The sequence below is a fragment of the Phaseolus vulgaris genome, chromosome 9, assembly GCF_051622355.1.
Source record: "Phaseolus vulgaris cultivar YP4 chromosome 9, ASM5162235v1, whole genome shotgun sequence".
Taxonomy (NCBI): domain Eukaryota; kingdom Viridiplantae; phylum Streptophyta; class Magnoliopsida; order Fabales; family Fabaceae; genus Phaseolus; species Phaseolus vulgaris.
In genome coordinates, this window is record NC_143506.1 from 8,600,126 (window position 1) to 8,613,782 (window position 13,657).

At 31.9% G+C, this 13,657-nt stretch overlaps 1 protein-coding gene across 1 annotated transcript; it reads right to left on the reverse strand.

Annotated features, from left to right (window-relative positions):
- Positions 1-430: 430 nt before the first annotated feature.
- Positions 431-4,871, reverse strand: LOC137820938 (low affinity sulfate transporter 3). The gene is made up of 12 exons (XM_068625284.1): positions 4,235-4,871; positions 4,072-4,120; positions 3,766-3,973; positions 3,489-3,681; positions 3,225-3,290; positions 2,906-3,136; positions 2,676-2,802; positions 2,139-2,425; positions 1,267-1,460; positions 1,102-1,181; positions 933-1,009; positions 431-758 (listed from the first exon to the last, which is right to left on the reverse strand). The coding sequence occupies exons 1-12, from the start codon at positions 4,541-4,543 to the stop codon at positions 615-617; spliced, it is 1,965 nt and encodes a 654-aa protein (XP_068481385.1). The 5' UTR covers positions 4,544-4,871; the 3' UTR covers positions 431-614.
- Positions 4,872-13,657: the final 8,786 nt, after the last annotated feature.

A 13,657-nucleotide genomic window follows, 5' to 3' on the forward strand; every position in this document is an offset into this window, starting at 1 on the left:
AATCTTTAAGAAATGGAAAGAAAAAGAAAAGACAAGAAAGATGCAAGTGAATTAGTAGGAATAGAAAATGTTCTGTTGAAAAGAATAGAGGAAACCAAAAAGAAAGAAAAAAAAAGTGTGAAAAAAATAAAAGTATTTATTATTTAGTATTTATTATAATTATTAAAATATTATTTATTTATTATTATATATTACTAAACATACAGATGAGTATGTTTCGTAATTATTTTTGGTCTTCACATTTTTCTTTTCTTTTTTACTTTTAGTAATTTATAAAAAATACTAAGCATAAATTTTTTTGTCTACTTTCTTTTGCTGCATATTAATATTTTGTTTTCTAGTCTTTTCATGTAGTGCCAATGAAATGCTTATTTTATTTGAAGTTGATTGTTTGATATTGTTCCTAGCAAAATTGTCCATGCAAGGAGTCTTTGAGTGAAACAATAGCCTCGCATACATTACTTTTTTTTTCCGTACAGAAGACATTTCCACTAACAGTGGTAGCCAACAATGTCAAGCATCCATCATTACATTTTACGTACCACACTGTAATGCACACCTTTGTGTAGTTAGATATGCAATGAAGCAGCACATTACAGATAAGGCCACTCAAATCATGGCTCAGGGAGTTTTGAAGATAGACATGCATCTACGGCTTCTCCAACAGTCAGAAAAACCCATTTCTTTCCAATTTTATCCACAAACTGTGCCACTTTCAGCTTCCAAATTACTACCCACCTCGGGTTCACCATGGCCAACTGCAAAAAACACACACCAATACCAAAACCCTTCAATTAGCTCTGTGGGTTTCAGATTATCTTATGCTAAGAAATCATTGCATTATCTTATGCTCTAACATTAAGATTAGTATGTGTCAAATATGAAATAATGATAATAATTTGTCTGAAGATGCATATTCATGCTAGACTCACTCGTACGCCACGCGAAAGCAACCTCTTGTGCAGTTCCTCCAGTACTAGAATCCCAGAAGTATCAACATTCATGAGATCTATCCAAGAGAATTGAGAAAGAGTCATTCAGAAGGTTATAATAAATTCCACGAAATGCATTACTAGGATCATAATCAGTTCTGAGACTCACTGCCCATGTCTAAGATTACTGCATAGACCTTTCCCTTGGCAAGTTCGTTTTCTTCTTCCATGATGACCCACTTCAGTATTCTGGAACAATTAAATAACTTTAATTTCAAAGTTTGGTAATTAAATTTATAAAACTCTTCAATAATAGTTTAAATGAGGTGATTGCCTTTCTCTAACAAAATTAGCATTTGCAAAGCAGAGTGAGCCAGAGCTTATGCGAATCACCAAAATGCCTGGAGTGCTTGTGGCCATAGGATATTGACTAACATCGCAGAATGCTTCTGTTCTTGGAACTTGGCCTAAAACTTCTATCCCTGGTCGAATTGATTGTATAAGTATCTTTGCAAATGAGATTGACACCTGCACAAACAAACTTCCCAGTCAGAAACACTACCAATAAGTCATCCTACTTTTTTACCTTTTTACCTTAATTTCATTTAATGGGTAAGGTGAAATGACCATAACTAAAAAGTGCTTTAAGATTTCATCACTGAAAAGACACAACTAAGAGGAGACATATGCTAAGCAGCTCAGAACTGGTAGTTGATTTTGATTGGAGAATTATATTTAAATATCAGACTTGTCAAACAAATTTTCTTTTATGTGAATTCTGAATTCAATCATACAAGCCGAGCATATAATGCCAAATCTGTGGACCAGAGTCTGGTCTAGAAGCCAAACAAGTAAGGAAGGTATGAGCACGACAACACAATTATCTAGGCCAAATTATTTGATGGATGGAACTCCACTAATTGGCAGTGGTAACACCAAGTCTTTCACGTATTCAGAAATCATGTCACACATTCAACTCTATTCTACACTAGTTGCCAACCAATTCATTGTGTAATGAGTAACTATCAGCATGAGGGAAGTTGGGTCCCCACTCTGAACAAATTTTTAATCAATGTGTTTCATGGTGTCTGCTCGTACGATGGGCTTTCCATTGCCTAATGGTTTTGGTCTTTTTCTAACTTCCTAAAAGAGTTTTCTATTATTTAGGGGGGAAAAATTAATGCTTGAAAGCAGTCAACTACTTACTGCAACAAGAAGACCAGTTTCGACTGATACAAACAAGACACCGAAGAAGGCACCAATGCAGGCAAGAAAGTCAAATTTGTCAACCTTCCAAATATAATAAGCTTCGTTTATGTCAATTAACCCAGGAAGTGCAGAGAGGATGATAGAAGCAAGTATGGCCATAGGGGTGTAGTATAGAAGCCTTGTAAACAATTCAAGACACAGAAACACAGTAACTGCCATCACAATATTTGATACTGATGTTTGACATCCTGCACTGAAATTTACTGCAGTCCTTGAGAAAGAACCTGCAAATGTTTAGGGCAAACTATAAATAAGTTTGGTGCTCATATACTTCCCTGCACAAGAGTTATTCAGATCAAGACTGTGTTTGGATTAAAACCTCAAAAGGATTTTTGTAAACTCCAATACACTGTAACGAACTTCAGTACTAAATGAAGGAGGAAAAACATTGTTTCCAGAATACTTTTAGACTTCTAATTTTAATCCAAACTTGCAATGATTAAACAATTAATAGCAACCAAAACAAAGTGTCACCAGTTGCCACATAGCATGAAGAGAGAGATCCCGCAATGTTCATACATCCCATTGCCAACATTTCTTTGTTGCCATCAAGATGGTATCCCTTAATGGAAGCAAAAGATCGACCAACCGCTATTGCTTCCTGAATTTGACGTTCATATTTCCATTAGTAAGACGGAACTTAAGAGTTGGGAAAAAGAAAAATTATTTTAAATAAAAGTAAAAGAGCAAGTAATTTAACATACTGTGAGAGCAATAACGGCAGAAATCAATCCAATTTTAGCTGTTTGTCCAACATGTGGACCATGGAATTGTAACTTGTGAACTGAACTTGGATTCAAACCTCCTTTGACATGCTTTATTATATTAACCCCACTCTTATCAGCTTTTGACAAATACACAATTGAAGTTGATAGTAAAACTGATAGAAGAGGAGCAATAGCAGGCAACCAGAAAAGTTTTTTGTTTCTTCTGCCCTGAAATGACATACATATTATCAGAATCTCAAATCAAACAGAGGAAATATAGTGGTGGAATCGGAATGCCGGAAATTTCATTACTTACAACAAATCGGGCAATTAAAAGGAATATGAGGAATGAACAACCGATGACAAAATTCAGAGGGTACCACTGTCAATGTAAAAAGCAAAGAATAATGTCAAATATCATGAAAACCCAGATAAAGTCTTCCTTTTAAAAATTTAAAATTTATCACCCCATTTAGTTTTTTTTTTTTTTTCTAAACCATCAGTAAAATAACTTCCTTTGCTGAAACTAATAACCAAATTCTCCCGAACATATTTCATTTAGTTAGCATAACGTACTAACTTTTTCTCCTGATGTTATCTGTTGATGGAGTGACTTATATACAGACACCAACACGGATATTACATCAGTTTTGTTGGTAAAGTGAGTAACCCCCAGCAACCCCTTCAGCTGCTGAAGACCAATAATGATGGCTGCGCCTGCCATGAATCCCACAAGTGCAGCATGTGAAAGAAAATCCACAAGAAACCCCAACCTGCAGATTTGAAGAATAAACTGCTTACTTTTTAAGGAAACCTACACATTCACAAGAAATCTATCAAACGGATGAGGAAACCACCTGAAAATACCGAATGCAGCTTGAAAGATTCCAGCAAATAAGGTCACGGTAAAAACAACATTTCTGTAGGCATCAGGATCAACAGCAGGATCTACCACTTTGGGGACTAGGGAGGATAGAAGCAATGATACTACAGCTACAGGTCCAATAGCTATTTCTCTTGAACTCCCCATCACAGCATAGATTAGAGGAGGAACAACACTGGTGTCTGAATGCAATGAAAAGAAATAAAGAAAAAATTGAAACATGATACATCAGTATAGTATATAGTATAATATAATAACATAACTGAAGTTAGACACCTACACAAGCCATACTGAGGATCAAGTTTTGCCAAATTAGCATATCCTATACTCTGCAACATGAATGGAAAAATGAGAAGGGTGAAGAGGAAAAGGCTGAGAGGAATGTAATGCTCTACATCTGACGCATTGCCATGAGATTAGAAGTAATGTTTGTGAATATACACCTGAGGTATGCTGAGGCTGGCAAGAGTTAAACCGGCTAGCAAATCATTTTTAAACTTAGAGGCCTTGTAATTTTTGAACCAGCAAAGGATAGGAAATAAACTCTCTAAGAATGAAACAGCACGTCCAAGGTAAGTTTTCTTCTTGGATGAAAAAAAGAACATGGATTTCTTCAGTGGACTAAATAGCTTGTTCCATAGAGGTGGTGGATTGGGAGGTTCCAGCACCCAAAGGGACCTCTCTATTTGGCCAGTATCCTCAGGATGAAAGTTCTCCTGCCCGCTGAATCTCATAGTGGGAGTTGAACTCATGGTTGTTTGAAGTGTATGGTGGAAGTCTGCTACTTGTACTTATAGTGCATTAATGCAAGTTCAATACCCTCTTGTCTATGCGTGGTGTTTTATGTGGATGATTGCGTGAAAGGAGTTGCAGCAAGTATTGATTTAAGCCTCTGCTAGATGAGAGGGTAGTTGTGGCACCACTTTGATTGGCTAATCTCAAAAGTTGGGAATGTCTGACGATGAGTATGAGTCCTCTCTCGACAAGACTATTCCCATTTATAATTCTCACGCCACTTTTTCACCACTTTTCTTGTCATGTTACTCCTTTGCTTATTTTTGTTTTGATAATATAGAAAATGCTCCATGATTTTTACCCATCCCTTTTTGTTCTGTATGAAACTCAACGCCGCTAATCCACCAACCTACTACTGACCTACTGTGAGAAAAGAAGCGTTAGAGTTCACGTGCATGAATTTACAAAAGAAGATACATTAGTAGAGTTGGTTTCGAAATTCATTTACTATATGATAAATTTGTTCACAAGTAATAATTCAGTTTTATACCGTTTTAATTTTTTTCTACAAAAATATACTTTGAAAATCCTCCTACTTGTATACCATATTTGATATGATAGTCTTCACAAAAAGATATAATAAAAATAAATTTGTTATTAAATAATATAAAAAAAATTATTAAAATAATAACATTGAGAGAGTTGTAGATGTATAAAAAAAAAGTGGGTTATGAGTGTATGATGATATTTTTTCTATACATATACAATACATTAGAGTTACAAGTGTGAGGATATTGTCAATGTTACTATTGATAATGGTACTTTGTCTTTCTCTCTTCTTCTACCATCCCAATAATTGATTTCAAGAGCATGGTTATAAGGGTGAAGTTGCAAGAATTAGATGACTTTAATTTCTACCAATTTTTCAATTCTCACAATGAAAAATATGACAACTGGAAAATACAAATAGAATTTTGATGTTTCAAGGGGTGTAGTAGGATCTTGTTGAAGATTAGAAACATGTTATTGCATAAGGAATAGAAGCTCAAAAGGCAGTAGATAAGGAGATTGAAAAGAAAGATTGCAAGATTTTGTTATCCACCTGTAGAAAATACCTGACGTTCAAGTCAGGAAGAATATAAAATTTAGTAAACATAATGAGTATAATATAAAATATGAGTTGAGTCTACTCCCTATTTGTGGTGATATTTTTATAAGTCTTTGTGGGCTTTGATCTTTGATACTGGTGTCACATTATCCATATTTTAATGTGGCATATCATAGTTTTATACCATAAAATTTGAATATAATGTATATCAAATCGGAGTATTCCATAATTCAAATGGTATAATCGGGTGCATTTTGTGATAAGATCTATGAATTTAATATGATCATGGTATATAATATGACATATTCCATAATATCTGCTTTTTTTAATATTTAGAGATTTTGTATAGTAAATAGCAGGATTTTGCTTTATTTTGTACTCATTTAATCATGAGAATTTATTCAATGAGGATTCTTTAATAATAAATATAATTAGACACCAATTTAAAAATAATTTAACAATAATATAAACTAATTTAGAAACCAAAATTTTTTTAGTCTCTAAAATGGTCTCTAATTTAATCACTATAGCAACTAATTATTTTTTGTCTCTAAAAATTGGTTTCTATTTCATGATTTTCTTGTAGTGAACATAGATCTGACTTGGTCCAATTCAGTTCAATATCTAACTTAGTTTCTATTACTGATAAATAGTCTCTATTAGCTACATATTATTTTGTAATCGAAATTCTGTGACTAAAATTGTAGTCACTATTTCGGTCATTAAATCATAAAAATAATTTATGGTCACTGATTTAGCCACTAATAGTGATCACATTTTTTTTACATTGATTTGGTCACTCATATTGATCATATTTTTTTGTCACTAATTTCAGTCATTATTCATCATTTTTCTAGTAATGTAGTATCAAACACATGTATTTGGTGTTTATTATGGCATGTAATGTTGGCTAACTATTTGTTTTGTGTGTACATAGTTGAAGTTAGTTGTAGTAGTAAAACATAGGGAGCAAACATACGGATGGAGATGCACACAAATTATGCATTGGCTAAAACAAGAATCTGGAAGCTGACCATAGGTTACATGGAGGTCATGTGACACAATCCCGATAAACAATCATAGTACATCATGGGTATTGATATACTGACAACCCACATTTTTTATACAATCACATTACAACTTTCAATACTCTTATTTTAATATTTTTTTCATATAATTTAATTTCATATATTTATTTATTAACTTATCACATCAAGAGTTGTATACAACTTTAAGGATTGTCAAAACATCATATTCCATACACCAACGCGGTAAAGATTTGGTCCTGATATTGTTGTTGGACAGGTTGTCTTGCACCAAATTGAAATGGTGATGACCAATTTAGTGCATGTGGGCTAGTAATTCTAAAAATGTATGTTTTTAAGTGTTTTCAGCCTTTATATACTAGGTTGTTTGGGATAAACCACAAGCAATATATAAATCACAAGCTCTGATGCCACTTGATGAGAAAAAACGCAAGCAGAAGCAACACACAATCACTAATCAACTGCAAAAAATAAACAACACAGGATTTAACGTGGTTCGGTCGTCAATCTGCAACCTACGTCCACGGGCAACTAATTAGGTTTTCATTATGTTTGTTACAATTTTATTACAAGCACAAATGTCTCTTAAATAGAGATTATATAGGGGACACAATAATTAAGCTCACTCACTTAAACATGGTGTCTAGTCGGCCCAACCCAATTGGTCTTAGCTTCACACTCAACATCAACTTGGTTCATCAAGCAAAAAGTTCAATTCAAACTACTTTACCTCTTCCTCCAATTGTTGAGCAAATCTTTTTTGTAACATTATGTCGAATAGACTAGAGCATGTCCTATCATACATTATTAATCAATCACAATCTTCTCTTTTGAAAGGTAAGAGTATTCTGGATAGCATGGTGGTGGTAAATGAGATGGTAGAGGACATCAGGAGGAGGAAGAAGAGTGCTTTTATAATTAAGGTCGACTAGGAAAAGTGTATGATTAAATGAGATGGGAATTCATGTACTACATGATGTTTAGACTAGGCTTTGATGAGAGATGGGTTGGGTGGGTAAAATGATGTATGCAATCATCATTTATATCCATATTGGTTAATGAAAGCCTAACTAATAAATTTAAACGGGCTAGGGGCCTAAGACAAGGTAATCCTTTAGCTCCCTTCTTGTTTCTAATAGTAGTTGAAGACTTCACAAGTCTTATGAGGCAAGCAATAAAGAAAAATCGTTTTCAGAGAGTCAAAATAGGCAAAAACTTTGTATGGTTGAAGTTTTGCAGTACACGGATGATAGTCTGTTTGTAGCAGAGGCAAACTTTCAGAATGTGAGGACTGTAAAAGCTATTCTGATATGCTTTGAGTTAACAACAAGCTTGAGGGTAAATTTTCATAAATCAAGTATAGGGGCAATTGGAGTTGACTTGTCTAAACTAAATTGTTTTGCTAATGTCTTAAATTGTAATAAAATGAATATACCCTTCACATGCCTCGATCTCCTGGTTGGAGGGAACCTAAGAAGAAATTTTCTTTTGTAACCTATTATCACCAAGATCAGGGTTAGATTGTCTAAGTGGAAAGGTAGATTTCTAACATCTGATAGTAGAATTTGTCTAATTAAATCTATTAGTAATGCATTGCCTCTTTATTACATATCTTTTTTTAAGGTATTAGCGTCAGTGTGCCGCATACTAACTAATATCTAAAGAAATTTCTTGTGGGGTTAGGGAAGTGGTGGTAGGAAAATTGCATCGATTAGTTGAAAGCAAATATGTAAAGAAAAGGGAGTTAAGAAAATTGGAAGGTTTAACAAAGCTCTATTAGCCAAATAGAAATGGAGACTATGGGCAGAAAATGAGGACAAATGGAGATAACTGTTAATTTCGAAATATGAGTTGGCGGATGGACATAATAAGAATTTACCTCTCAACCAGATAGGTGGTGGTGAGATTTAATAAAAATAGTTGAAAAAGATAGTTGGTTTGAAATGAACATAGGATGGAAAGTGGAGGCTAAGAACAAAGCTCATTTTTTGAAGGATAACTGGTTAGGTGGCTCGACCTTAATACATAGGTTCTCTAGGCTTTATTCTATTTCAAATTGTCAACATAAAACAGTTGGAGAGATAAGTGTTAGGAGGGAAACGGGTGTGGAATGGTTGCTCATTTGGAGAAGGAACAGATTCATACGGGAGATATCACATGAAATGCAATTGTTGGAATTGTTAAATGGGGTAAATATGAGTTTAGATAGTCAAGATAAACGTATATGGTTGGGAGAAAACCAAGGAATCTATACTGTGAAATCTGCATAGGCATGTCTATAGACAAGTAATACAATGACAAGTTCCTTTAAGTTTAATTTTGGCCTTTTTTAGTGGTTAAAGCATTGCCTAATGCCCAAACATTGGTGTGATGTGTTATCAATGAGAAGGTTCCAATGAGAACAAACTTAGTTAGAAGAGGATTACGACTAAACATTGAAATTTGTCCCCTTTGTCTAGAGCACCTGGAAACTGTCTAGCATCTTTTCCTATCATGTGATTTAGTCTTTAAAGTTTGGGCTGATTGTGGTAAGTGGATAGGGGTTCAAACAGTTCATCATGGTAATTTAATGGCACACTTCCTACAATTTCATATGTTAAATTTAAATACAAAACAAAATTTTGTATAGAAAAGTCTATGGATTGCAATAATCTGAAGCATATGGAAGCATAAGAATAACGTAGTGTTTAAGAATAAGAAGGTAGATGTACAAAAAAATCTTCTATATGGCCCAATTGAAATCCTGGATGTGGATGATAATTTTCCTAGTTTTAGTTACTCTTTAACGGATTGACATCTTTATCCCATTATTTGCTTGAAAAGTATTTAATTATATTCGAAAGGAAAGTGTTAATTATGCCAAGAATGTCATACAAAATTATAACTCGCTCTTTGTTAAGAAAGGATGGAAAGATTTTTTTATTTTTTTTTTGCAAAAATAGTGTATAGAACTATTCTAAAATCTAGAAATGAATATGCATCCTGGTAGGATGTTGAAGTGCATGCCAAATTTAAAACAACCTTGATGGTTGGAAAGCACTCCAAAATGAACCTTGAGGATAAAAGCGAGGGGAAGCAATGGAGTAATGAGGTACTCCTAATTGGAAGGTTCTTACAGTAAGGGTTTTTTTTTTTTTTTGTGAAGTTATATGAGGAGAACATATGATCTGCATATATTTGAGTGGTTTGATTGGAGTCATGCTATATTAATTGTGTTGAGTTGAATATGACTTGGAATTAAATATTTTAGTTATACACCTTTGATTCTTAGATTAAATAAGTTTTAATAATTCTTTTAAGATTATTATTTATGCTTTGTAAAGAATATATTTTTGAAATTATACATATTCGTAATTCTCTGTAATAGTTGGAGTATCCCTAAAATATCCAACTTTTGTTTATTTTTTTTATAAAAAAAATAGATAAATGCAAATAACAGTAATGTGCTATATATATCCAAGCTTTTTAAAAGATTGTAATTTTAACTCCACTGTCAAATAACAACATAATAAAGCATATAAAAAAATAGATAAATGCAAATAACAGTAATGTGCTATATATATCCAAGCTTTTTAAAAGATTGTAATTTTAACTCCACTGTCAAATAACAACATAATAAAGCATAGATACAGTATAATTTAATAAATTTTATTATCTTTGTATAAAAGAAATTGTTAGGTTGTATTAGCTTTGAGTTTCGGGTCAAATCCATTTCTTGTATCACTTTTTAATGGTAGGAAATGTAATAATTGGTCGGTTGTATATCATCCTTACAATAATTTAACTAATTTTTTATAAACTTATATATGTTAAATAGTAAGGATGCAATATTTAAAAATATCCCTGTAATCGAATCAAGGTATCATTATTGTCGAAGTGCTTATTTATATACGTGTTTGTATTGTATGTGTATTATTGGTGTCGGGTCAACAAGGGATTCATATTAGTATATTACATATTAATTCTCATGCAAACCGTAATAATTGCTTTATAAATTATAGCTTTTAAACATCGATTCATGTTATTGAAATAATTTTTGGAAGTAACATTACTTAGTTCTTAAAATGACCAAACGAAAACCAATTATATGCTTAAATAGATGACCAGTATTATTTTTATATAACTAAAATTTTAATTAATCACTCTAAAAAAATAGCATCATATTTTTCTGGAAAGGAGCTAAAAACAATGAATTAAAAGCAACAAGGGACAACAGGGAGGAAGAAATGTCTTGTTTTTATATTAAGCATTTAGCCTCTTGCTTTGGAATAAAAAGAAAGGGTAGGGGATAAATAAAAGCACAGATTCTTTCGTAAAATAGCAAACTTCTTACTTTAAGAGAGGATATAATATTTTTGTTTTCTCAATAGATCTTCATATTTAACTATTTCTCTAAAACGAGGAATCTATTTTAAAAAAGAAAGTATAATTATATTTATTAACTACCAATTAAAAAATCTTAATAACTTTTGTAACTAAAAATAATATAAGTCTTTATTTTAGAAACCGCGTTCATCATTCTATAATAACTTTATTAACTAGTATTTAAAGCATAATATTCTGGACTCAAACCTCATTATTACCATTGTAAAAAAAAATATTTGAAAGTATTTTCTTTAAAAAATATATTTAGATTTCAACAAGTGTTGTAAAGTGTTAGTTCACTATTAAACTTTATATAAGAATAATTCTACAATAGGTCACTTTTTTAAATGGATCTAAGATCATTTTTAGTATTGTTTTATAATTTAGATTTTGACGCAGTTGTAGTTTTTTTTTCTCCATAATTGATTACAATAAAATGTTTTTATGCGTAATAGGATAGTTCAATTATACAAGACTTTAGATGATGTATTGAATTGTAAAATAGTTGAAATACTTCTGAAATAGTTCTGTTTATTAATTTTTTTTTCAAATAAAAAATAATTTAGATTTTGACATAGTATATTTCTACAAATTTAATTTATAAAATAAAAAAAAAACTCTATTTTATATATTATTTTTTAGTTTTAACTCTAATTTATCTGAAATTTTTTAAGTTTTTTTAAATGCATAACATGTAATTTCTTGTTGATGTATGAGTTACCTTCTCATATTGTTTATTTACTAAAAAAGTTCTTTTGTTGATAAAACGTATAATATATATTTTCTTTTTAAGTATTACATTTTAAAAATATTTTTCTAATTCAATGCTATTTTCAAAGTTTAAAACAATATTAATTATCTTCATTTACTTTTATCTTACACTCAAATATTATTGTTAATTTTTTTTTATGAAAGTTATTTTAGATATTTTATATTATGTTATAGTTAAAATAGATTCAGAGATAGTAGATATGAATGTACTACAGTGATTATGAAATAACTAATAAAAAAACGTTTTGTTAACACCCTCAGCACCATGACACACATTTTACGCGGTTAATGTAGCAAAAATTGATGACCATGACACACATTTTACGCGGTCAATGTAGCAAAAATTGATGACCTGGCAAGGACAATTTTATAGCAATAATAATTTCAGAAGCACGTCGGATCCTGCTTCTCTCAACTCTTGTCCACCACCATCGAGGACTCCTCCGGTGACATTCATCTCCATATCCTGACTTCGTCGCCTCCTCGACGAGTTCCTCTGTTGCGAGGCCGAGTTGAAAGCAGTTGTTTTCATGGGTCGCGACCCCTCTCAGATTGCTAAGCGAGATCGTCATTGCCACGCTCGACGTGACAATGCACCGGGAACAATTTCGCCGCTAATAGCAAGGACCTTGCTGTCGTGGATGATGGCGTGGAACTGGTCGGCGTTGAAACAGATCCACACGACTCTCAGAACGCTGTCATTTGATGATTCGACTGTCGAAGGCCCTTCACCGCGAGAATCGAAGGCGAAACTCTGAATTTGTGTCATATTTACATCGGTTATTACTAAGAACCGATGTAATAATATATATTACACCGGTTGTTACTAAGAACCGATGTAATATAGCTCGCACTACTCATTTGCGCACAATCTCACTCCGCTAGATCATTGCCACGTCTACTGCGTCAGATGTGTGTTAGTGTCAGAGGGTGTCAATATATCAGGACTCTAACAGTGTGTTTGTTAATAGATTTACTATTGGCGAAGATGGAAAGTGAGAAGGAGTTGTATTTGGATCTATTAATTTGATAAGAATTGCGAGCAAGTGGGTGCCTGAAGTAGTACTCTTCACATCTTCAGCAAATTACAAAGAAGAATGAGGGAACCATGTCAGCATCTAGCAAAATACGATTATGCCCTTTTTATCTCTTTGCATGACAATAAATTTTAATAAAAATCATCAAATTATAATATAAATATAAAGTATTATTAATACTAATCATAAAAATATTAAAATAATAATAATATTTAAAATAAATTTATAAAATAATAATAAAATTTTAAATAATAACATTAACTGAAATAATGATAAATCATTTTAATAAATAATAATATTATTATTATTAATTATTTTTATTTTTGTTTTATTTATATTAAATATTATTAATGTTATTAATAATAATAAAAATAAATATAATTAATAAATGAAACTTAAAATTATTTTAATTAATTAAAATATGCAAAAAAATTAATCATTATTTATTCTTCATTTCTATACAAGGGTAAATTTGTAATCTTACAATTTTTTACTATTCAAAATAATTTATAATATTCTTACAACCATCACTTCACTCACCAATTTCAATAAATTTTCCTCACACATCCATTTTAACATACCCCAATCCAAACAACCTCAACTTTCTTCACACTTCCACTCCCCCACACCCTCAATTTTCCACTCTCCCACACCCTCTAATCTAAACAAAACCTAACTAATATAGTAACACGACTTTTAAGATAAAATTTATTAAATTCAAGTTTTTTCCTTGGGGAGAAGTTGTTGTGAAGAATTCACAAAATTATTCTTGAACTGAATTGAGATATGGAGCCGGATTAGAAT

What these genes read in the sequence shown, in the direction of transcription:
- LOC137820938 (XM_068625284.1), bottom strand. Translation starts at nt 4,543, where the DNA reads ATGAGTTCAACTCCCACTATGAGATTCAGCGGGCAGGAGAACTTTCAT. An exon ending in TGATCCTCAGTATGGCTTGT is followed by an intron (nt 3,974 to 4,071) that starts GTAGGTGTCTAA and finishes CATTGCATTCAG; the next exon opens with ACACCAGTGTTGTTCCTCCT. An exon ending in GCTAATTTTGTTAGAGAAAG is followed by an intron (nt 1,182 to 1,266) that starts GCAATCACCTCA and finishes TAATTGTTCCAG; the next exon opens with AATACTGAAGTGGGTCATCA.